This window comes from Marmota marmota, unplaced genomic scaffold, assembly GCF_001458135.2.
Source record: "Marmota marmota marmota unplaced genomic scaffold, marMar, whole genome shotgun sequence".
NCBI lineage: Eukaryota > Metazoa > Chordata > Mammalia > Rodentia > Sciuridae > Marmota > Marmota marmota.
Window position 1 is genome coordinate 139915 of NW_026000142.1, and position 26306 is coordinate 166220.

A 26306-nucleotide genomic window follows, 5' to 3' on the forward strand; every position below is an offset into this window, starting at 1 on the left:
AAAGGCAGCGGAGCACAACAGACACTAGTATGGCAATATGTAAATCAATGGATGTGTAACTGATGTGATTCTGCAATCTGTGTATGGGGTGAAGGTGGGAGTTCATAACCCACTTGAATCAAAGTGTGAAATATGATATGTCAAGAAATTTGTAATGTTTTGAACAACCAACAATAAAAAATTTAAAAAAAAATAAAAAAATAAAATGTATCCCCATTTAAAATTTAATCAAGCACTTGGAATTTACTTGTATTTCTAATATAATATATTTATAGTAATATATTAAAATATTTCTTACATTATTAAAATATACTTAATAACAATGATATAGTAAAAATATTTTTTATATTTCTAATAAAATGTATTTATATGATAATATATTTCTAATATGGTTCTCAAACTGTTTAATTGATATTGGAGCTATTAATAAGGAGCTATAAAGTATCAATATATATTTATAGCTTGCATCTTTTAAAAAGACCACAGGCTTTTTTCAAATAATCACATCTTTTGAACATTTTGTGAATGTTCATGAGCTTTACTTAAGAGGTTTCAGATTCTGAAGACAAAGTTCTAGGACATCATTTGAAATAAATACATCAAGTAAATTTTAATTACACCTGTTACAAATATTAACATTTTATAAATTTCCATACAATTGCATCAATTCACCAATTTGAATGAAAGGACGAATTATTCTGAACCTATCAAAGAAAATCTAATATATATCCTCATTTTTGAATCAAAAGTGTTGAAGAAATGTATCTTCAATTTTCTGCAATAATATGAGCAAACTGTACTCTCTTCTGCAGAAGCGGGCTCTGAAGACATAGAGATACTGCCTAATGGGCTGGCTTTCATCAGCTCCGTGAGTGTTTTCTTTCAATTATTGTGTTCTAGAACAATTTCTAGGACTGGTCACTTAAGTCTTTCACTTAGGCCTTCTATGTACCAATGTCCACTTTCAAGTAAAATGGAGTCATCTGGCTTTCCCAGATGACATCTCCCACCCCGATGTCATGGTCATATATGCATTTGCTACAGGTGATGAGAGGTTTTGTGTGGGGTGAGCTGGTGCAACACGTGGCTTCCAGAGTCTTCTGTGGACCTATTGCACCAGGCAGTTAAGAGGCTTCCTGTGTGGCCCTATGGCCCAGAGCAGAGAGTGTGAATCCATATGCCTCCCACCACCTCTTGTCAGTATTTGATGTTAGTAATGTGCCTGCTTTTTCTCCACCATGCTTTTAAGGGATTAAAATATCCTGGCATAAAGAGTTTTGAGCCCGATAAACCTGGGAAAATACTTTTGATGGACCTGAATGAAGAAGATCCAGCAGTGTTGGAGTTGAAAATTACAGGAAGTAAATCAGATTTGTCTTCATTTAACCCTCATGGGATTAGCACATTCACAGATGAAGGTAACAATGCTTACTGTTGACTGAAAATCAAAAGCAAAAAAAAAAAAAAAAAAAACCCATGCCAGCAAATGAATATTTCTTCTCATTCAACCAAAGCTTAATTATGAATAAAGTTCTTATATTTGGGCTTTTGAACCATTTCTCTATGTTAATTAAATATATGAAAGACACATGCTTGAAAATGCTAAAATATTTAAGATTTGCAAAGCTCCTAATTTTAAAAAAACACCAACATTTACATTATCTATAACTATTATAACATTCAGCCTTAATCATTATAGTTTTTTTTTTATTTTAAACACTTTGAAAGGCCCAGGTTATTTACAGGAATAGATTTTTGTCTGAGGTCAGTCATCTGTGACATGTAGATCCAGGGACAGAAGGTCACCAGGGCCAGCTTTCCCTCAGCCCTGCCACCCTCAGTGCCCTCTGCCCCTGCTGACTCTGTTCAGGCTGTTCCTCAGCACAGCATGTTCTCCCCTCCCTTGTGACTTTATCCCATTTTTCCTTCCTGTGTACTGTGCTGCCATATCCTTGACCTCTATAATAATCTTTAACCTCAGCTGCACCCAGAAACACCTGGGGAGTTAAAAAAAAAAAAGTCAAGGTGCCCTGGCCCTGGCCCAAGAAATTCTGAGTTCATTGGTCTGAGGGAGGTCTGGGAAGGAATACTTGTTAAAAGTTGTCCAGGTGATAAAAAATGTCCAGGTGATGACAACATCTGTACTCACTGCCTCCATTTCCTCATCAGATAGCCCCTCATTCAGCGCTGCTTCCTGATTGTCCCCACTGTGGGTGGCTAAAATGGCTGCCTTGAAATCCATCAGTGAGGTCCTTATTAACAAACATCCTTTTCCTCCCTCCCTCCTTCCTTCCTCCACCTCACTTTTCACTGTTGACCGCTTTCTCCTTCAAGAGAATTGTCCCTCCCTGATTTGCCACTCACCTGTCTTGGCTCTGTCCCTACCAGGGTTTTCTTCTCTTGCTCCTGGTTTTGCCACTCGTTGCTGGTTCTTTGGGCAGTCGCCCCCAGAGGTTCAATTTCATTTTTTTCTTGCCTCTTTACTTTCTCTATTTCAAAAACTTTAGACCAGGGCCATTCTAGGAGAATATCTACAAATATGGGTTATTATTGCTATTTTCTTATCAGGTTTTCAATTCCATCACTGAAGGTAGTAATACATACTTGTTTGGGTTCCTTTCTTGAAGTCACTTGAAATTCAAAGTGTTGAAAAATAAATATGTATATTCATGGTCTTTCTATGGTCTCTCCACCCATTCACCACTATTAAATTTTTTTAAAAAAAATTTTCAGGTGCAAAGAAATATAATGTTTGATATGGGTATGCTTTTTAGAATAAAATGGGGGTGATGTTACACAGATTCTCCTATAAATTGCTTTTGCACTAAACACTGCATCATGATTCCTTTTTGTGCCAGTGCATTTAGAGCTAGTTCACTATGGCCACTCAAGATCCAGCTGGGTGGAAGAACAGTAATATAGTCCATTTGCTATTTAGCTCATTTCCATGTTTATGCTCATTACAAACAGTGATGAAAGAAACTTTGTGGGGTTTTTGGTATTGGGAATTGAACTCAGGAATGCTCAACTCCTGAGTCATATCCATAGCCACCCCCCTTTTCTTTCTTTTCTTTTCTTTTTTTTTTTTTCTTTTTTTTTTTTTTTTTTTTTTTTTTTTTTTTTTTTTTTTTTGTGACAAGGTCTTGCTAATTGCCTGGCCTCACTAACTTGCTGAGGCTGACTTTGAGCTTGTGATCCTCCTGCCTCACCCTCCCAAGCTGCTGGAATTACAGGCATACGCCACAGCACCCAGCAAAAGAAATATTCTTATACATGGATCTTCTGTGACTCTTTCCTTGGGATGAATTTCTAGAAGTAAAATCTGATGCAAGAAATAAGAATCCGGGTTTTCATCCTTCTTTGTATTTGATTTCTGACCAGCTCATTCACTAGCTCTCACCAGGGTCTTATGTGCTTTCCTTTCTTCTCTCTCAGTTTCAACCTCCTAGTCCAGCCCCTCTTCTCTACAATCCTGAATTACTGCTGTAGTCTTAGATCATGCTATTCCTTGACTCCAAGCCTCCAAGGAATAAGCCTTGAATCCTCACCTAATCTCTGACAAGGCTTATCCTGCCTTTCTACCTCTATGGCTTCAGCTTTGCTACTCTCTCTTTCTTTCTCTCTGTTCCAATCATAGCTTCTCTATTAAGTTAATGTGTCAAAGAAGCTCCTACCTCAGGGTCTTTGCACATACTCTTCCCTCAGCCTGGAACACACTTTCCCCAGACATCCTCGTGTTTTGCTCTTTTATGTCATTTAGGTCTTTGCTCTAACATCACTTCATCAGAAACAACATCCCTGACTCCTAAGAAGAACACGTCTCATAACCCCATCTCTTTATCCTGCTTCGTTTTTCCTTTATAGCATTTCACATAAACATTTAGCATTGAATATAAACACTTATTGGCTGAATAGTTAATCAACATCATTTTAGCTGGCTTCTCTGTTCAGATCTCTACAGTTCAACCAATTTGATCATGTCAGAGGTTTCCAAAGACTTACTACTGCTTCATAAGGTAGAGATCAGAATCTCACATCACTTGCCGACTCTGATCACACCTCTTTGACCTTTTAGACCAGTGTCCTTCATGTCCCATAGTCCCACAGAGGCACAGAAGTTGCTTCCATTTCCTACCACCTCTGTGATGTTCTTCTTTCACGGTATAAACTATACCTGGGCCCACCTTCTCCTAGACAGTTTCCACATCTCTATCCCTTCTATGTCAACTTTGTATTTTGCAGAGGCCATTTGGACTAGAAAGCTTATTACGCTCTTTGGAGTTTTAGTGTCAGTGATGCTCATTCTTAAATTGAGAGTTTTTCTCCCCCTCTAATAGAGTTTGGAGTTTTTAGAGACTGTCACTTGTTCCTCCTTTAGCCACTTTTCTTTGGAGCAATCACGAATGTTCTCTCTACCAAGAGATGAAAATATTCCATCTGCCTGACATCCTAAGTACTAGTTGGAGGTGGGTTGAAATTGCTTTTTGGAGACAGAGCTGACAGCTGAAAGCTCAGTTAATGTTTCAATTTTTGTTTTTAATCTTCTCTCAGATAATGCTGTGTACCTGCTGGTGGTGAACCATCCAGATTTCAAGTCCACGGTGGAGGTGTTTAAATTTCAAGAAGAAGAAAAATCACTTTTGCATCTGAAAACCATTAGGCACAAACTTCTGCCTAGGTGCTGAGATAGCTCATCTTTGTCTTCTCCTTTAGCAGCAGTGAATGGTTCATCCACGTTTACTTTTTCTTTGTGACCAGGGCATATTCAACTCTCCCTTCCCCTAACCACAAAGAGTGTTTTTCTGCAGAATATTCTAACAACTCTTGCCCCTCAGAGAAGCCCATTCTTTTATTAGCTCGTTTCTCAGGCTGGTTGGATGCTGGCTCCTGGCTCCTGGTTTTAAGATCTCCATCTAAGCTTTTACAAAGAAAAAATTCTGCCCCTCTCCAAGCCCAGACTCAGTATTCCAAACCCAAAGAGGCTTTATAGACAAATTCCACATCTTGAGCTTATTTATTTGTTTTTATTTTTTAAAAAATATGGTCTTAGTTTCTACAAATTCAAAATGCATATCTAAGAGAAGACCCCAAATCCAGTGCATCTAAATCCTGCCTTTGTTGGCTCAACTGCTGTTTGGTTGGGCCCAACTCCTGCAGTAGCAGATCTATGGGGACACTCAGCACTGTACTAGACTCCTCCACAATATAACACCAGGAGAAAGAGAAACACCCACGGATTCTCAATCCTGGTCAACCCAATCCAAAGTCAACTTCCTCACTTGCCTTATGAATATTTGTTTTTTGAGGCTAATATGGGTTTAGCACAACAATCTCACACTACCTTCCAAAACAATGATTACTTCCTAATTATTACAATTTTTTAGAATCCCCAAATTCCTGCATAATTGAAGTAGAGCATTCAACCTCCTCAGTATTTGTAAACCTAGAGTGGTACTCTTTGCAGGCAACTAGGAAAGGGATTGGCACATAAGAAACCAGTGCCTCTTCCTCTCCTTTCTTATCTGATGGTTTTGAGGATGAGAAAATTGAGACTTAAGAGAAATTGAGTTACTGCATGAAGATTGACCAATTAGTTAGCAGCCAAGTAGAAAGGAAGGCCAGGGGCTTCTTCTGTAACCCTTAGATGAGTTCAAAGTTCAGAGAACAGATTTGGGGTGGAAGAGTTCATTCAGAGAAGATAATTTGTAAAGAAATGAGATCATTGGGTATTTGAAGAATGTAAAGTATGGCAAGATCTAACATAAGGAAAATAAGTAGGATGGCAAAGCTGAATGACAATAATAGCAATCACAACTTAATAAACTTCAGCTCTAAATCAGTTCCCGCGCTAACCAATTTGAACTGATTTTTTAGTGACTTTTTATGAAACTCTCTGTAATTGAGTGCTATTATCATTCCCGTTGTGGATTTAAAAACTTTGAGGCTAGAGGATTTGTTAAGATGCCTCCAAAGACACCATTAATCAACAGTGGAGCTGAGATTATGGTCCTGACAGTGTGAGTTCTAAAGTACTTTCCTGAACGTCTATGAAATAGTGAAAAATTATTTGATTTGTTTCAACATTTAATCTTGGAAACCTCATGTTTGTCCATTTTTCCAGATAAGGAGTTTTTTCTTTCTTTTCTTTTTTTTTTTTTTCTGGTCAAGTTGCAAAGATATTGGTCTTCGGCAGCATAGAACCTGACTAAAAGTAACTCTAGTGCCACAATTAAATAGAATTTAGCCACATGTACTTTTGCTCTGTGGTTGATGGTTGTTTATGCTATTACTATTCCAATTACTTCAGCCTGCTATTATTAGTAATGTCACAACTATTATTATTGTTGGTCACTTACCATATGCCAGGCATGGTGACAAGGCCTTTATACTCATTTTATTTCACTCTTACCCTAGCCTTTCAAGGTACAGAGAGAAAACTGACATTCAGAGAAGTGGCTCAAAGTTTATTGACACACTCTGGTGCCCTGTTGTGACGATAGCAAGCAGGGTCAGGACTCAAGCAGAGTTTATCAGATTTCAAAGCTCTTGCTCTAAACCATTCCATTCTGTTGCTCTTTATGAAAAGCAGGCAAACGGTAGGAAAGCATACTAATTTCAGAAATTTATTTTTTTTTAAAAAGAGAAAGTAGAACCAGCTTGCAGATTTATGTCTGGAGCCTGTACTAATCCTAAACCCCTAGACCCTTTTTCATGTAGTAATAGTGACTCCCACTGATTGAGGATTTATTGGGTGTTAGGCTCCTGGCAACGCACACAACAGGCATTGTCTCATTGTAATTCCCACTGCAACTCCACAAATTAAGATTTTGACCCTTGGTCTTCTACTAATGAACTGTATGACTTTGGGAAAATCACTTAACCTCTCTTAACAGATGAGAAAACTGAGGCTCTGCATGCTTGTCTCATTGGCCCCAGAGCCCAGCGCTGCGTAAGAGCTGATACACTGGCCATTACGCACCCTGCAATAGAGCAAGGATAATTTTCTCTCAGATCATGGCCCCGGGGAACTTCCATCACCTCAATCAGCAAAGAATGACTCACTTATGTGTTTGCTATTGTACCTATTAAAGCAGAAAAATAGACTCATATATCTTACATTTTCAGAAACAGAGAGAGAATCCTAATAGGAAAGAAAATAGGCAAGCATCCTATTTCTGAACTTTCTTGTTCGTGGACATCTTATTCCATTGAGAATCATAAAACTTTAAGGCTGGAAGATAAACCAGTGTATCATCCTCGTTTCACAGATAAGGAAACTGAGGCCCTGACACGTGAAGGATTGATTTTCCCTAGATTGCAAAGCTAAGGCAGCAAAGATTTAACTAAAATGTGTTGCCAGTTCAGTGTTTTTTTTGTTTGTTTTTTTTTTGGGGGGGGGGTTATTGTTTGTTTGTTTTTCATTGCCTTAATCTAAGGACTGATTGGAGCCAGTTCCATCTTGCTCTGACAATTATGCTATGGACAAATTTAAATGATCACTGAATTTATACCCACACCATGCCTCCTCTTTTAAGATATAGCTCATAGGATTTTTATGTTACAGTGCTATAATGACCTTTTAAGAGTTCATAAAACAATTTATTATCTTTAAAAAAACAGTTTTTAGTTGTAGATGGACACATACTTTTGTTTTATTTATTTATTTTTATGTGGTGCTGAGGATTGAACCCAGAGCCTCACACATGCTAGGCAAGTGCTCTACCACTGAGCCACAACCCCAGCCCACAATTTCTTATCTTTGAGGATGGGAGAAGTAGGACTGCTTTCACATTGATTCTGTGCCATTATAGCTAGAGTGAAAGCTCTTCCCATATCTTGATTTAGGAATAGACATGAATGAATGCCAGCTCCCAAGCCTGCACTGTACAGCACCTTCACCTGTATATATTATGTGTTTGAATTGCAGTTTGAATGATATCGTCGCTGTGGGACCTGAGCATTTTTATGCCACAAATGATCACTATTTTATTGACCCATACTTACGATCCTGGGAGATGTACTTGGGTTTAGCCTGGTCATATGTGGTTTACTACAGTCCCAATGAAGTTCGAGTGGCGGCAGAAGGATTTGACTTTGCTAATGGAATCAACATTTCACCTGATGGCAAGTATGTGCACTCTTTACATCGTAATGGATTTATCTGGGTTCTCAGTAGATGTCTTTAGCATGTAGTCATTTTGAAGTGACTTGATACATATTGTCTTAGGAAGATGAAGTTAGAAAAAAAAGTAAAATATCTTAATCCTTTGAGAGTAAAATTTATCAGATCAAACATTTACATTTTGTGAAGATGTACTATGTTTTATTTAAGGGGGAAAAAGTACATTTCAAGAGAGGAAACCATAATAAACATTTAATATTACCCAAACAGCTTTATTTTGAAGGACGATTTTTTGGGGTATGTGTGTGTACTAGGATCAAACTCAAGGGCACTCGACCACTGAGCCACATCCCCAGCCCTATTTTGTATTTTATTTAGAGACAGGGTCTCACTGAGTTGCTTAGCACCTTGCTTTTGCTGAGGCTGGCTTTGAACTCACAATTCTCCTGCCTCGGCCTTCCAAGCTGCTGGGATTACAAGTATGAGCCACTTTGCCCAGCCTGAAGGAATATTTTTGAGTATATAACAAAATTAACAATACATAGGAACACACACACACACACACACACACACACACACACACACATATATATATATATATATATATATATATATATATATATATGCTCTGTGACAAGATGAGGAACATCAAAATGTAAATTAAGTACTGCTTTCTTCAATAAGAGAGTCTTCAATGAAAGGAAAGAGTTTTCTTAACTCAGCAGCTTGCTTATCTCATGGCAACCTTGCAATGAAAATATTATAATATATAATAATATTATTTATAATATTACCTATAATATTATAATATTATCTCATGGCAACCTTGCAGTGATGCACAGAGAAGCATAGGTCTAGGGGCCACACTGTGGTCATCCACAGTATGGATATATATACATGAAATTAGGAAAAAAGTAAAATATCTTAACCCGTGTGTGTACACACACACACACACACATCCAATATATTTTATAAATATATAAGATACATCCAGCCATCTACACCCTTCCTCATCTTGTATCATCAAGGATTTCAGAGTGTTCTCTTAGAAGAAGAAGCACGGACGCTTTCAATTATTCATATTATCCCCTGGCTTTAACAATGAAAGACAATCATGCCATCATATCTCTTCTTGTTTTTGGGGTGCACTGTGCTTCGCTAACCAGCAGTCTTTTGGGTATGTGGTGTTTCATTCTGAAAAACACTAAGCCCGCAGGGTTGGGACAGGCTCAGGACAAAGGGTGTGGAAGACTTTTCTCTCTCCAGGCCAAGCATCCTGACTTCTCTCATATTTTCTCTGGCCTAAAACAAGGGACTGCTGCTGAGGGGCTTTTCTGCAGCTTCCTGGAGGGACAACTCTCTGTCCTCTAAAATGCAGAACCTAGTTTCTCTGCGGTGTATTGGTAGGCATAGTACTAATGTAGAAAAATAGGGTTAGTTTAGGAATTGAACATTTTCATCCATATATAGAAATATAAATATGAATATATGTAAAAATATACATGAAAGTATTTAAATGGATATAACTTTGTGTATAGCTATTTTTCTTTTGAGATAGATGTTTCCAATTTGTTTTAGTTATAGTTTATGATTATGCAACTGAATATAAATGAAAATTTCTGAGCAGGAATTTGGTTGCTGTGGGGGTATACTCATAGACATATGAATTTATATAAACATATGTAGGAATATATATGTGAAAATATACATATGGTTATTCAAACTAAAAAAAAAATAAAATAAAGTTTAAAAATACAGAACCTGGGACTCACCTCTACATTGAAAGTTATCTGTTGCTCCCAGAAATTAAGAGCTCGTGTTAGGGCTGATCAGGGATTAGTAGGTTTCCACTTTTAGGATTAACTTCTCAGAGATGAAACCCCTTTGTGTGCTGTGAACTCATTGAGCTCTTTCAGAATTTAGTGCTTTGAGATGTGTGCCGTTTTCCAGTCTCTAGGCAAAGTTCTTCCCCAGGAAGAGTTATTACAACTCCCTGTAACCTTCTGAATTACATTAACTCAAGCACTTTGATGCAGTTCTTGCTTCTTTGAAGGTATGTCTACATATCCGAGTTGCTGGCTCATAAGATTCATGTGTATGAAAAGCACGCTAATTGGACTTTAACTCTGTTGAAGGTAAGATGTATTAACACTATAAGTTTGCAAAGTGATAATTAGATTCTAATTGATTTGTGAAATTAAAAGTGAGGAAAAAAGAATTGTCTAATTGAAGTGGGTGAGAACCCATTTTTCACTTCGTTATTAAGAGCCGTCTGCATCATTTTGTGTCTGTTGTTCACTTTGACTCAATTGCAGAGCGGGAACAGCAGGCCGCACCTCACCTGGGAGACTTTGATTCTTTCTGTTGTAGTGAATTTAAGTTTGGATTGCGTTCACAGGTCCCTTCTCTCTCCCTTTTCCTCCTTTCTTTCTCTTTTTCTCTCCCCTTTTCTTTTATCCTCTCTGTTGATGGAAAAGCCAAGAAATAGCCTCAGGACAGGACGCTGTTCCTTCTGCTTGGGAACATATCTCCATGGCTGCCTCTGTCATTTCTGTCCAGTTTTTACTGAAATGTCATCTCAGCAAGACCCTTCCTCATCAGATAGTCTACCTGGGACCTACCCCCACTTATTTCCTAACTCTTCTACTGCTTATCGTTGCTTTCAGCATTTATTACCAACATAGTGTACATTTGGCATGTCTTCTTTATTATCTGCCCACCCCCTGCCCCACACTCAAGAATGTAGGTTCCACCAGGACCGATTTTATTTTTCTTTCTATACAAAAATTTTCAACACTCAGTAGACATTCAACAAATACCTGTTCAATTAATATGATAGGGCTGGGTGAGGGGTTCACCCTCTGCCCCCATCAATTCTGGTCCAGATTGAAGGTTTGGGTCAAAAGGGGTAAAAAACACAAAGGAGAGGAAAGAAAAACTATGAGCAAGGTGGACCATTCTGACAGCAGCTCTAGCCCTGAAAAACCACCTGGCACTGCTGTCCTGCTGCCCACGCAGAGTGAAGCACTGTCACCGCCAGTCTTAGAACTGTGCCCATCAACACTTTCAAGCGCTGTCATGACAGGCCTCACTCCGAGAAAATTACCTTGAAACGACTTCAAAGTAACATCGTGTTTGACATTAAAAATCACTGGCCGGACTAGTTCAGTATTAGCTGAAGTAAAATGGAACTTTGCACACTTATACTGGCTGAGGGAATAAAAACAGACTGTGGTTTAACAGTAGGTACTTCTGTAAGCTGAAAGTTAAAGAATTTTGTAGCAGAACCCAATCCAAGACACATTCCACACAGAATGTTGGGTCCTGCTCCTGCCCAGGCCAGGTTGAAGGCAAGCCTTGTTTTCAGATTGGGATCCCACTTTGGGCAACAGACCATGCCTGTTTCACTTCAGAGCAACCAACCCAGCAGAGGCCAACCCCGCAAACATAATGCTGATCTTTCTCTTGAATGATCATATTCATTAACATCTCAGAATGCCACATAATTTGATAAAGTAGCTGAGGCCAATTATAAAGCTTATGATGGGGCATGTTTATGCTTATGTCCTTCCAACATGTGTTATACCCACACAATGGAAGATTATTTGGCTTCAAAAAGAAATGATTTGGTAATCCTGGCGGCTCAGGAGGCTGAGGCAGCAGGATCTCAAGTTCAAAGCCAGCCTCAACAAAAGCAAGGTGCTAATAAGCAATTCAGTGAGACCCTGTCTCTAAATAAAAAGTATAAAATAAGGCTGGGGATGTGGCTCAGTGGTCAAGTGCTCCTGAGTTCCATCCCTGGTACCTGCTTCACCACCAAAAAGAATGATTTTCTGACACATGCTACACTGTGAACTGAATGAACTGTGAAGACATTAAGTGAAATAAGCTAGACATTAAAGGAGTGATATTGTGATTCCAATGATCTGAAGTACCTAGAACAGGCAAATTCATAGAAACAGAAAGTGGAATGGTGGTTACCAGGGGCTCGGGGGAGGGGGGGAAGACAAATGGAGAGTTATTGTTTAATGGTTACAGAGTTTCTGTTTGGGATGCTTAAAGTTCTAAAGATGGATGGTGCTGATGGTTTCATGACATTGTAAACATACGTATGTCATGGAGTTGTACACATATAAGTCAAGATAGCAAATTTTATGATATATATATATATATAGATAGATAGATATAGATAGATATAATGATATATATATAGATAGATATAATGATGTATATATATAACAATAAAAATAATTCTCCCTTTCCTCCCAAAAAATATTATAAGACTCAATGAATTAGTCTTACCTCAATGAACTTCAATTTTCTAAAAATTGAGATATTTATTAACAGAGAATACGGTTTTTCCCACAGAGAATAATTTGTTTTAAGGAGAGGAAAATCTTCTCCACTTGTCTTTATGAGACTCTGAGGTGTGATACACATGCCCACTCTGATGAGTTGGGATGGCTAGGTATTACATGTTTGCAAAGCAACAGCTTATTTACAGACCCAGGACGAGCTTCCCGCTGGACCAGCAGCTCTTCTTTGGTACTGCTGGGTACTCTCCAGGTGCTGAGCTCCTCACAGAGCATGTGGTAGGAGCTCAGTCCTTGTGTGGAATGGGTGGGACCCCAGGCTCCTGGGTCCTTTCTCAACTTTCACCTCCAACTCTCATTTCACCTGGCTTTCAAGCACCATGGAATTTGCCAATTGGCTGTACCCCATCCAAAGACAATAATGGATCGCTGAGACTCACGTTTTCCTTTCTTAAACAATCTAATGTGTCAGGGCAGAGTGCTGACATTGGGACAGATGCAGGGAGGGTGGAAGAGGAAGTCTGGAGCTGATCTTGACCAGGGGGTGCTTGCCCAGCCATCTCCTCTGGCTAATCTTGCCTGTTTCCAGGCTAAGTAGGGAGTGCCAACCCTGCGTGGCAGTGAGAATGAAGCTCTGCTGAGCCCTCTAATCCCTTTGAGGACATGTGGGGACAGCTCTCATTTTCAGTAGGAAGCAGAGGGCCTTGTTGGCTGTCTGCAGGTCTGCAGCTGCCTACCCACGCTCTGGCCTTTGCAGTGAGTCACGACCAGTTATTTACGGGGTCCCTGGGCACTAAGGTACGCAGTAGATATTGTTTCTCTGATGAGAGTTAGCGGTAAACAAATAGATGGGGTTTCTTTCTGGTAGAAGGCAGCCAAGATGATGAATGGTGGAATTAAGAATCGTTGCTATTATTTATGATACTGGTACAAAGCCTCGACAGCAATCTGGGCAGTCATCACACGCTTGCAACTTATATTTAGAGAATAAACAGCAGAAGAACAGGGAGCTGAATAACATTAAGAAACTGAAGAACAAACTTTTCCTCAACTCCAAAGCAAAAATTAGACCCTGGGTGATCATTTCTTCGCTAATCACAGCCTGTGATTAGCCATGAAAGACCCTACATTTCATCCGTGTTCACATCAGAAATGGATCTACATTTTCTGGTTGTTTTATGAATTCTTACAAAAATATCATTTGCACATGCCATTTTAGAAGGAATTGCTTTATGCTGCACTTAAAACTTGAAAAAAAAGTTTTAGATTTCGGCACAGATGTTAGTACAAATGATTTTATTTAACTTTTAACAGTCTTTTTTTTTTTTTTTTTTTTTTTTGCTTTCTGAATCTTTCCCCATCTGTCCTGGAAACCAGCAAAATACTAGTATAGATAGAAGGCCAGAGGAATCAGAAGAATTCCTTGAGTGCTATTAGAATGGTATAGAATTATTGTGTCCCCAGAAGCAGCCATGTAGTGACCAAGTATGAGAGGATACCTTTCCCTGGCATATTGCTGCACCACTTCTCAATTTTTCTCACTCCCTATCTTTTGTTCTTTCCTTGCTCTTAAACTTGGAAGTCCCTCGACTTTGACACACTTGTGGATAACATATCCGTGGATCCCGTGACGGGGGACCTTTGGGTTGGTTGCCATCCCAATGGCATGAAGATTTTCTTCTACGACCCAGAGAATCCTCCTGCCTCAGAGGTTAGTTTGAAAAGCGAAGTAGATCAATGACCTTATTTCCAGCTACTGTTTTGCAGCAAACATAGTTCTCAATTCTATGTGCAATAAAAAAGGGGACATGGATAGGTGATCCAACTGATTAGAAATAAAAAGGACTTTCAGACATGTTTTCCTCAGGGTCTAGATAGGAAACAGATGGCACATTTAAACTGGTTATTTTGAGGGGAGTTTAACAAAGGTGTTGTTTACAAAGAGGTGGGCATAGTGTAGAGACATTAACCAGGGATAACCTCAGGGCTAGCAAGTGGGAAGGAAATGACTAAAATATCAAGAACAAGAAGGGAGCAGTGGGGCTGGGCTTGTGGCTCAGTGGTAGAGCGCGTGCCTTGCACATGTGAGACCCTGGGTTCGATCCTCAGCACCACATTAAAATAAATAAATAACTAAAAATAAAGATATTGTGTCCATCTACAACTAAAAATTATTTAAAAAAAAGAAAGATGAAAGGAGCAGTGGACTGGTGATGTAGCTTGGTAGTAGAGGGCTTGATCTCTAGCACTGCCAAGAAAATAAAAATAAAAAGGAGTGGTGGTGTGGTGTGGTGTGTGGAGAGGGTCATTTGAGAGGAACGGCTTGTGGTTGAGGGATGTAGCCAATCAGCAGCAACACCATAGGGAGGTGGCTGAGCATAATTACCTCAGCTCCCTCTCAGTCTGACCACTGCTGCTGCTGCTTTGAGGCTAAGAGCACAGGAGTCTCCTTCAAAGTAGGCCTTGGTACAAGTCAGAGCAGAGTGGGGTGTGGCCTCTAGGGCTGGGTTGAGGAACCCCAGCATTGGATGAGTCCATATCTTTATTTCAGTAATGAGTTTCTCCAGCTTGGAAATTCTCAATCGTTTTAAAAACATAATCGTGCCACACTACAATGGTTTAACTCTTTGTTACCTGCCTTCCTCTTCAGCTCCCCCTTCCTGGGTGTCAGAACTGTCTCTCTCAATTCTGTGGCAGATTGGCTTCAGGACCCTGTGGTTACAAAATTCACAGAGGCTCAATCTCTTATATAAAACTGAAAAATATTTTCATGGAACCTATACACATCCTCCCATGTAGTTTAAATCACTCTAGATCACTTATAATAGCTAATACAATATAAATGCCATATAATAGTTATGCTATGTTATTTAGGAAAGAATGACAGAAAAAAAGTTTATATGTGTTTAGTACAGACATATTATTTTTTTCCAATATTTTTCATATGAAGCTGATTGGATTTGTGCAGATATGGAATCCAGGGATATGGAAGGCTCTATACATACAAGTCAATGTAGTGGACCAGTCCTAAAAGCACAATTAGCCATCCTCTCAGAATATTCCCTAAAGATGGGGACATAAATCATTTGCTAGAATTTGTTTTGGCTTAGAAGTCCTCTTCTTCCACTTTTGTTATAAATACTGAAAGATTCCATTTTTTTTTTTTTTTTGGTCCATGATCTTTATTTAGCAGACTATTCTGCAGTGCAAATAATAAGAATCTGAAGCTCACTTTACCATAGGCATTTGGACTTTGACTATCACCTACCTGGTGTTTTCTATTTTGAGTTTTCAGTATATGCTAAGTGTCATTATTATTTATATTGAATACATGATATTGTTTTTTGACATTTATCTACCTCAGTGTTTTAAAAGCTTAGGTTTAAGTCTGTCTCCCAACCAAAAAAGGAAGGAAAAATGACTGTATCTCCTGGATTAAAAAACAAACAAACAAACAAACAACAACAACAAAAAAACCCACAAAAGTGGATTTCCAGGGCTGGAGTTGTGGCTTAGTGGTAGAGCGCTTGCCTGGCATGAGTGAGGTTCTGGGTTTGATCCTAGGCATCACATATAAATAAATAAATAGAACAAAAGATCATTGACAACCAAAAAAAAGTATTAAAAGTGGACTTCCGGGGCTTGGGATGTGGCTCAAGTGCTAGCACGCTCTCCTGGCGTGCATGAGGCACTGGGTTCGATCCTCAGCACCACATAAAAATAAAATAAAGATATTGTGTCCACGTAAAACTAAAAAATAAACATTAAAAAAAGTGGATTTCCAATTTCCTATCTTTTCTTTCTAGGTTTACAGGAAATTCTGATCATGGTTAATGTCAATCCTTTGTGCCTTTTACTCATTTTTAGCTATTAGGATTGCTGAGTGGCGTGTTACATAGAATTGAAGGAATGTATGCCGGGGTGTGTTCACTGTTTAGAACTGAACAGAATGTTAGATTCTAATATGTTCTTGCTTGTTAGCTCATTTGGTGAACTCGGGGCATTTGCTATACCATGGATGTGGTTTGTTTCCTGGAAAAAAGTGTTTCCTTTCTAATGATGGATCTGGTGAGGAATAGCAAAAGGTAATAACAATCCATTATCTAATGTTCTTCCCAACCGAAAAGCAATTTAGTCTTATTAACAAGAAGCTGAGTTAAGCCAGGGTACACCACCATTTCCTTGAAGTTAACACTGTATTTTAAACACTATGGCAATTTCCTAAGACATCTGTCTTTGGTGCCAGCTATTCTAAAGAAGTCATTTTGAATGCCCCCATTGATCCTTTCATATTCACGCACTGGCCTACCTGGACAGCCATATTTGGTGTTCTGTGTGTAGACATCCTTTCTTCAAGTAATCATACTTTATCTTAGTTGAAAGGGAATTTAGAAATAATCTAGTCTCACCCATCTCCTTCTATAGTTGAGAAACAAATGGTAAGCAGAAGATCCAAGACATGACCCAGGTCTCCCCCTTCAATGTAATGCTTTCCATATTAGGTCAAATCATATAAAATGGCTATTTTTGTCAGCCAGCAAGAATGATCAAATGTTTGTATTTCATGTGAGTCTAATACAACGCCGCAGTGGTGCTGATGGTGCAAATTCTTAACTAAGTGAAGGAAGTTGAACTTATAAAATCTTATACATTTGGAGATTGGACCTTAAGTTCAGAAGAATGGTTCAGTGTGGTACAGAAAGGTGGTTTGGTGTGGGGAGGGTGTCATATTACCCTCTGCCCCTTGCCTATATTTAAAAGCCAGGAATTAAGGGTAAGCATCCAAATTCCTAGCTCATCTAAAACTATATAAACACATACCTGAATTCCAGCATGGTAACCATTCCACTGTTGCTGAGTAATGGTCTCCACTTTTCCCTAACACCTCACACTCAGGCTATGCTTCTCTTTCACATTTCTTGTCTAGTCCCTGTAGGTCTGTGTGCTCACTACCCTTGTTAAAGATCACATGATCAAAAACTGACAGTTTTCAAATGGGGAAACAGGTTATCATAAATATAGAGTAATTTTGGTACAAAATACCATATATGTAACTCTATGAGGTAATATGGTTTCTTATGGAGAAATGGCTCCGTGCTTTGAGTTGTTTTAAGTAATTTCTAAAACATGTTAAGCTCACATTATTTCTTTGGTAGGTGCTTCGAATCCAGAACATCTTAACAGAAGAACCCAAAGTGAAACTGGTTTATGCAGAAAATGGCACAGTGTTGCAAGGCTGCTCAGTAGCCTCCGTGTACAAGGGGAAACTGCTGATCGGCACCGTGTATCACAAAGCGCTTTACTGTGAACTCTAACAGGACGACTTGCCAGAGTCATAGAATGCGGAGGCCCATCATTTCCACCAATTGCCACAGTCTAAGGGGCTGCAGTGATCTCCATTGATGTCAGTTGCATATCATGAGGCTGAGAGCAAATCTGGAGAGTGAGGCTCTTTTGACAATACACAATCCAGTTAGTCTTGGAATACTTGGAAATCTCATTTACCAGTGGAAAATTATTATTAAATAGTAATTTAATAATAATTAAATTATTAAAATGGCTAAATTTATTATAACAATTATCAGGTCTTAAATAATCTTACTGTATGTTACTCATTAGGAACTTTCCCTAAAATGGATTCCATGAAAGTGTCTTGCTGCTTCGCTAATTCATGTTCAGAGAACCAGAGAGCAGGATGAGCTGTGTCACAACTCCAGTTCTCAGGGACTGCAGGTCACATGCCAGAACATGCACGTGCTCTGCAAGGCAACCCCCACCCCCACCACACACACCTCCTCAGTGAAGCCACTGGGGAACCTGCACCGTCAGAGTTGCCCTGTTTTCCCCTCTTTGACTCCGTGCTCATGTGACTTTCCCCTGAAACAGTGGCCAATTTTAGTAGCGTTCTCCTTTTATTCTTCAATTCTCCTGTGGCAATGGCGCGTAGGAAAATCTTAAAATTGGGGGGAGTGGTATCACACCTTAAAATTATGAGTGTCTTTTATCTTGGCACCAATAGTATCTTTTAGATTTCATTGCCCTGGAGAAGGAGGGAATTTGCTCACTGCAAAGACTGGGCACAGAATGTAGTAATTGATTCAGGTAATGTTAAGTGTCCCAAAGTCAATACTGCTATTCAGTGGTGGAAGAGGTTTTTTTTTTTTAATTTTTATTTTTTATTGTTGTTGTTATTATTTTTCCCTATTGTAACTTGCTATGGAAATTGAGAAAGAAAAAAAAAAGGAAAAGGTAAACAAACAAAAATCAGGAAAGATCAACCACCACTTTTTGTCATCGTTCAAGGACATGGCTAGGAATAAAACGTGACTATCATTTTGTTGTGAACGCTGACATAAAAAGGTTAACACACCTCATTTGTTTGTCTGTTTTGAAGATAGGACTTTCAGGCCAGATTCTTTCTCTGGACATTAAGGCAGTCACTTAAAGTATTTTTAAGGCACTTGTCCTATTGTTGGTGTTGTGATTTTGGTCCAGCATTTTGGGAAAAATGTTTTGCCAATAAGTTGAGAACTGCCAACAGTTTGAGACCACTGATCCTCTGATTCAATAAAAAAATATTTTTGTTTTGATCAAAAAAACTTTAATCAGGATTCACATTATTTTGGCCACCATTTCAGGGAGCATAACACCAAGTGCCTTATGAGTGCTCAATTACTCAGTGATACCGTCTATTCACAACCCAGGAAGTACTGCTTGTCAACAAATGATGCTTAGGAAATAAATAAATAAAAACCTCACATATTTCCTTCAAAAAGAATGTCTTACCTAGCCTCCATGCATCTTCAATAAAATAACCATATTCTGTTCTTTTTAATTATTGATGGAATAAGAAGATTCTGCCAAAAAAAAAAAAAAAAAGAAAAAGAAAAAAGTGCAGTCTCCACACCAAAGCATTAACCAAACATTTGAGAAGATTTTAGCTTACTAAAATACTAAATATTTAATAAATCAATTTTATCAAAATATATAAATACAGAGAAAGGTAAGTGCATTTAGTAGGAATACCTACATTAAAATAAAAACCCTCTTAAATCTATGAGCCATTCAATGTATAGACAAGCAAAAAGTGGCAATAAGGCTCTGATTATAGCTCCTAACTGGCATTACCAAGTTCCACATACAGTATTTTTTACGCCTTGTAATTGCTGCATATATATGGGTATGGTGGAAGATAGATTCACACAGATGTAGCTCTGAATACCTATGCAGTGGCATGCATGTTGTGGAGTAGTCTATTGTTCTCTGTTCCTTACCTCATAAACACTGCTGAATCCCTAGTGCTTTGGGGTTGGGTAGGGCCAAGGATTGGAAAGCATCCTGTTTTGTTCCTCCCTAACTCTGAGGATCTGGAGACAGGTTACAGTGGTGCTTGGTTCATGCTGCTCACATATGTGAACCCTCAAGTTAAAATCATTCTCTCAATAAACCCACAGTTTATTGTCAGACCCTCTGTCTACCATAAATAGATCTTGTTTTCACTTCTTGGGGAAAATTTATTCTTTAGGCTTTTTCTTTTCTCTCCAGCTTCTCAGGCCTATTCTACGCTGCTTCTTCAAGTTATGAAAATGTGTTGTTTGGTGTTAATTTTTCCCCAGTGTTTTGGATCAAGACTAAATTTCCTGAGACTTTAAATACTCAAGACAAATGCAAACAAAATCTGCTAGCAGACCCAGGCTGGTTTTCAGGAGTGAATCACTGAGCACATTCAAATTTCCCCTAACACTACTTTCTTTGGAGAATGTACCCTCCCCTGTCCTACCATCATGAGAAGAGTTCTGGTAGAAGACATGGACATTTTACTGATGGACTTTATCCTTAATGGCTTAGCTTTATAACTGCGCACAGGGTTAAAGAGGCAAATTAAAAAAGATGGAAAGCTGAGCTTTTCATTTCCATCTTCCTTTTTTCTTCAGAGAACAATGAACCCTTTGCATTAAAGCAGGTGCCACAAAGCTCTGTGACCACTGTCCACCAAAATGAAGTGCCCCTCTACTCCAGCTGTGTTGGGAGTACCTTTAATGACAAGTGGCATTTGAAAATTCTTAAATATCTCAATGTAATGAGAGGGCTGTGACACATTCAAAGTGCAGATGTTTCTCTTATAATTGTTGGGACTCCTTCCTCCAGAATTTTCTTGAACATTATTGTTAAACACTGAATATCCTCTTGAAGCTTAGTCTAATCTTCCACACTTATAAATGAATTAGCACATCTACAAAAATGTGCATTTAATTTACCTTTTTTGTTATTGTTGTTGTTTACAATGTAAACTTTAAGCACATGTTAATCCTATTACACAAAGAACTTCAGTGAGAATTCTTTGTCCTCAGGGAAAGCCATGGGGTGAGTTGCCAGGTCAAATGACCTGTGGAGGTCTCCTAGGTTGGACCTGAGGTATTTGGGGATTTCAGGTTAAATGACTATAGGGGCACAGGCAGCGGGAAGGGCTATTTGGTTCTCACTTTTCCTCCTGCTACCTTGTTCCCAACAACAAATGCGCACAAGGTGGATGTTCCCACTCTGTGCCCACTGAAAGCTGAGTTTGGCATTGGCACCTATCATACTGCAATTATTGACTGCTGTGGTTAAGAGGCTGTGTGATGTTGGCAGGTGGGGACAGGTTTCTGGCCTAACTGAATACAGAAGGACACTTCTGATTCATTGTGTGTGTGTGTGTGGGGGGGGGCGCTGAAGGGGTGAAGAACAAGAGAAGTATTCCATAACTGTGAGTTACTTTAAGGGAAATGGTCTTAAGCACAGTAATCTGTTATAAAGTTCTTTAGTGGAAATCCTGATCCAGCTCCCATAGTGTTACCTACAGCTTAGCCTCACTATTTATACCCCCTCCCTCCAAAACATCACCCATACCCCAAAACACTTTTGGCTATAGTTAGAGTCATACTGAGCTGTCCCTTACTAAAATATAGTACACGGTAACCAGATAATCCCTTTTTGTTCATTTTCTGATAAGGAAAAAAAAAAACTGAAAAGTCTTTAAGGTTCATGAAATAACAATTTTGCATTAAAGTGTATGAACACTGAAAAGTACTAGCATTAAAGGAGGATTGTGCAAGACACCAGAACCTCAATTAGTCACCATGCACTATAGTCAAAAAAATAATAGTAAAACAAAATGCTCACAAGATCTGAGGTCCTTCACTTTGTTTTCATACCCTTGTATCAATCAGTTTATATTTCATTGTTGGGCAATCAAATCAAGTCCCTTTTACAATTTTAGCAGTTTTAAGTAGTAACATTAAAATAATGCATTTAGACCTAAATTACTACAATTAAACTTAAAAAATCAAAACGGTTATAATATACACTAAATGATTTGAGGAATAAGAATTTGATTATTAACATTATCAGTATGACTTTGATCTAAACACTGAAGTATGCAAATAAAGTTATAATAAAGAACAGTACTTCTAAGACATTTAAGAAAATACAATATAATAGATCATAAATTATGGGCAAAGACAGAGACTTATAGACATTTCAATATATACATTCATTTTCAAATATTACTGAAGTGTAAACATAACTTAAAATAGTCATACCACTCTTGAATACAGTGAAACCTCCAGTGTGATCCAGATTACTTTTTCTTCAAAGAAAGCGAAAATGGCAAAAATTTACAATAGCAAGCACAAGCATTACCAGATTTTTACTAATTTAATCTTCTAGAAGTATGAGGAAAGATTTGCTGAATTTTGTAGTTCATTAATAGTTGCTCCTGGTTTCTTGTGATGTTAATAATAGGAAGCACCAGACATTTCTAGATATTAATAAGTATTGAGTATGGCAGTTTCATTTCATATCCCAAATGAAGATAGACAGAAAAACCTAACAGTGCCTCTCCTAACTGTAAAAGCTACTATATATCAGTGTTTCTGAGGAGTGAATGTATGATCTGTACCTGGTGACAAAATCACTGAAGCTTAGCAGACCAGACCATACTATGGCAGAAAAGGAATCAGACCTTGAGAAAAGAATAAGATAATACATTTCTAGTTCAGACAATTCCAGAACTTGGATATTAAAAATAATAAAAATTAAATTTCACAATGTTAACAATATTAGGTGGGGCTATACGGCAGGAGTCCCCTTACACTGACTGTTACTGTAATACTCAAGAGCCATCTCCCGTGCTCTGCGTGTACAACACTTCAGCATGGACAACGCTGAGGACAGAGCAAGACCCAGTGTCACAAAAGAGGTAAAATACTTATCTAAAATTTATCTGGCCTCAAGTCGTACTTTGAAACTTGTCCATTGGAAAGTGGATGACCTCATTTTTGGAGCCAAAGCAGCAAAGAGAACAAGATACATAAGCATAAAAAGCAAAAAAACAAAACAAAACAAAAAAAACCTCATCATTGGAAATTTCTCGATTAGTTTATCTTCTCCTCTTTCTGCCCTAGTCTCCTACACTCAACTAAGTTTGGTGAAATACTGAAGTCCTTAATACTGGCTTTAAAATAAGCATAAGTTCTTCCACTACCAAAATGTATCCTATGTACTGCCTTAAACAAACTTCAACTGTGAAGTGGAAATCTCTGGAGTATGGTAGAGAATGGCTCAGAAAAACCATTCAAAATATCTCTAAAATGTAACTAACTGACAGCTCTGTTTTATAGGAACGTTCTGTGTGCTCAAAAAAATTGGTTCTCTGGTTGAATGTTACTCAAATCTAAATTTTCTCTAACTGGTATTTCTATTTTCCTTAAAAGTGAGTTTGTTAAAACACTAACTGAGCCCACTTGGGAAATTCTGAGTAGAAAATATGTGACAAGTTCCTGACTGTGTCATAGGCAGGCTGAAGACCAGCCAGAATGTTCCCCAGGAGAGGAAACCTGAAAATGTTGGTTTCCTTAAAAATCAATTTCCTGTTCAATTTGTTGTGTGTGGGGGACAAAGGAACTGTGTTGTGTTTGCCAGTGTTGCTGAAATACTGAACATACAGTGGTAGCAAAGTAAACAACATATCCCAACATCCCAAGGCTACATTAAAGTTTGACTTTTTCTTCTTTGTTCAGCAACATCTGGAGGATAAATGTTACCTTCAAACCTCAAGGTATACCCACATCCACATTATTAAGGCTTTTACTCTCTTCTACAGTTAACGAATAACTATGATTCTCTTCACTTTTTCTGATGCCCAGCAAGCAGGACTGTGTGCTTGCTCTTTCCCTTAGGACAAAATTATGTGGCACAACACCCATGCTTCCACAATGGTGCTGTTCTCTGCCCAGACCCAGGACCGAGGGGGAGCTCTTCCCACACACCAGACTGGACTCTGCAGCCCTAGAAGCAAATATGAGTCCCAGATCTCATTGGCAGGGTGCTCTCTGCCACACAAATACGTGCAAGGGCCTAGTTTCAGGATCCTACACTGAAAATTCCAAGTGCTCCATGAACACCAGGGGGGTGTCCTGTTCTCGTGGCAGGTCATGCTGGTTTTCCACGTGACACAACACACCCAAACACAACACAGGATGTTGGTAAGTAGGACAGGAGAGCAACACAACTACTTGTCTCTCCCAAATGAGATCTCTGGTTTGCTAACAAACCAAAGATGGTTTGGGGTTCTTTCAGGGGTTAAAATTAGGAGTGCATTCTATTATTGCAGAAAATGCAGTCATTCAACACACGGTTCCTCAGTCTGTCTACAGCAGCATTACCCCATCACCAGTTTCTTTTTCTGGAGGAGAACAGGGCAGGAAGAGGTGAGCCTTCTCTTGTGCATTCTCACCCTCTGGAGGGTGTGCTACTGTTCACCAGGGCCGTCTGTTGCGGTTGATGTCATTTTTTCCGACTTTTTGGACTTCCTCTGCATCTGCTCTTGTTCCTTCCTCCTCAGCTTTTCTCTTTGTTTTTCCATTTTCTCTTGGGCCTTCCGAGCCTTCTCTAGAGACATCTTCATTTCCTTCAGTTTTTTTTTAACCACAGCTCGATCCTGTGATGATGCCATTCCAAGAGCCTGCAAAGGAAACACGTGCACAAACTGAATGGGAAAACTGATGCCTGCTCTGCTTATTATGAGGTTAACACCACAATATGTTCAAACTCATAATTGAAACATGGATAGAAGAGGTCAGAGTTGATATTATTTATTCAAAGTTTGTGTACATTGGGGGTTTGTGCTTTTTTTTGTTGTTCTTTTATTTTATGAAGTCCCTTGCAAAATACACCCTAAAGCTCATTAAGAAAATGCTTTCCAACTGGTTTTTAATGAGTGAATAAATGAAAAAAGATACAATCCTTCTTCTCCAACCTTTGCGCTATAAACATTTATAGGCAAAAGTATTGCTAAACTCATCAATATTTTCAAAGGGTAAGCATGGGCACCGGCTGTCACAGAGGGCTCCAAGAAGGACAGAGAAAACTGAAATGGTTTCCTTTCTGCCAGTGTAGTCATTTACAAGGAAAACCAAAAATGTCTTTGGGGCCAGAATGCTCATATCATCATAACCAGCCATTCTCTCCCCGTGGGTAGACCTGCAAGGGAAGCCTGATTGTAATGAGGTTGCTCAGTAAGCCTAGAGTTCAGAATAAGGGGAGTTGGTTGCATACTTTAAATGTTTCATGACCTTCAGCATCAACAGCAGGATGTTTCCATTTCCCCAACAGGGACAGCCTTGTCAAGGGGGCCTTCATATTCACAAGCTATTGATTGATCTCTAACCTTTTCAAGATTGTCAAGAGATACTCATCTACTGGTCAGCCTAGCAGGGGGCTGGGGCAGTGAGCAGAGGGTGTATGGAGCTGGTTGTATGCTCTTTTTGCCCTTTTTCCACAGAGGTGGGTGCCACCTCAGTCTCTGAGATGGGCCAGACTCCTAGTGGAAAAGAGTGTGATCCAGGTGGAGGGAAGACACCGTCTGCATATATTTAAGGAAGAAAGTTCTGGGGAGAACATCATCCCAGTTTTAGAGTGCCATGTAGGGAAGAGGGAGTGTGGAGGAGAAATGAACAAGGGGAGGAAGATTCATGGATCAGGGTCTTAACTTCAATATGATGAAAGTCCACAGTGGCCATTATTAAAACTCATACTACATGGGAAGTAAGCAGAGTTAATAAATGGGCCATGTGTTGCCATGTGAAGCAATGGAGTGAGTCCCTAGCACTCATGAGCAGCCTACAACTCATTTCAGAACCGATGATGGACTTTCTGAAACTTTGTTTCCAACTCAGAAATAATTCATCATCCTTTCTACTGACTGTTGAGGGAAGTTGTCTCTCCAATATGCAGAAGGCTCTGGGCTAAAGAAAACATTTTAGGTACTACAAGTACTACAAATCATACCTGGTAACCTAACACAGACAAATAATTCTTTACCTTAAGTTTATTTCCATCCAACTGCAGGAGCTGCTCTCCAGTGATGTTTTGGGCACTGAATTCAGAGACATACTGCTCCAGATTTAGGCTCATTAACCAGTGAGAAACCTGCTGCACACTCCATTCATGAACGGCCCGACTCTGATACTGACTGTGTTTGGGAGACTGTCCATCATCAAGGATCTGAGATAGGAATGTTGCAGTGTTGTTAAAGGACCAAAATGCTATGGTTCCTATTATGCTATCAAAAGGAATTTCTTAACCTGCTAGAGCCACACTTACTTTTAAACCACAAAATGATAATGTTTCTAATACTGTTAAAAAGAAATATGCTTATTACTTATGTGGTTTTAGGTCTATGGAAATTTAAAAAAATTCCCCCAAATAAAGCACATTATTAATGTAGGAAGTTTAATATTGAAAAAAAATAATGTTGCAAGCTTTTATATCAAAACACTCTGGAAATAGCAGATGTAGAAAACAAATATTTCATAAATCTCTACATGCAA

At 38.8% G+C, this 26306-nt stretch overlaps 2 protein-coding genes and 1 long non-coding RNA gene across 16 annotated transcripts in view; 1 reads left to right on the top strand and 2 right to left on the bottom strand.

Moving 5' to 3' along the window:
• LOC125611358 overlaps positions 1–4177 on the bottom strand; it is an 8990-nt gene extending 4813 nt beyond the window's left edge. The window contains exons 1-2 of the long non-coding RNA XR_007341516.1: positions 4049–4177; positions 796–803 (exon numbers count right to left, since the gene is read on the bottom strand). This is a non-coding gene — a long non-coding RNA (uncharacterized LOC125611358). The remainder of the gene's footprint in view (positions 1–795; positions 804–4048) is intronic.
• Positions 1–18016, top strand: part of Pon1 (paraoxonase 1) — a 26155-nt gene extending 8139 nt beyond the window's left edge. Inside the window, exons 3-9 of one of the 2 annotated variants that reach the window (XM_015488224.2) lie at positions 813–868; positions 1250–1418; positions 4552–4678; positions 7928–8128; positions 10176–10257; positions 14018–14146; positions 17592–18016. In XM_015488224.2, the coding sequence (XP_015343710.1) occupies positions 813–868; positions 1250–1418; positions 4552–4678; positions 7928–8128; positions 10176–10257; positions 14018–14146; positions 17592–17750 (923 nt within the window). In that variant the 3' untranslated portion in view covers positions 17751–18016. The remainder of the gene's footprint in view (positions 1–812; positions 869–1249; positions 1419–4551; positions 4679–7927; positions 8129–10175; positions 10258–14017; positions 14147–17591) is intronic. The other variant, XM_015488225.2, reaches the window with a different exon arrangement.
• Positions 18017–19327: 1311 nt separating this feature from the next.
• The window catches only part of Ppp1r9a (protein phosphatase 1 regulatory subunit 9A), a 309447-nt gene continuing 302468 nt past the window's right edge, over positions 19328–26306 (bottom strand). For 12 of the 13 annotated variants that reach the window (XM_048785949.1, XM_048785937.1, XM_048785948.1 and 9 more), the window contains 2 exons: positions 25798–25980; positions 19328–24439 (listed from right to left, as the gene is read on the bottom strand). In XM_048785949.1, the coding sequence (XP_048641906.1) occupies positions 24227–24439; positions 25798–25980 (396 nt within the window). In that variant the 3' untranslated portion in view covers positions 19328–24226. The remainder of the gene's footprint in view (positions 24440–25797; positions 25981–26306) is intronic. The other variant, XM_048785945.1, reaches the window with a different exon arrangement.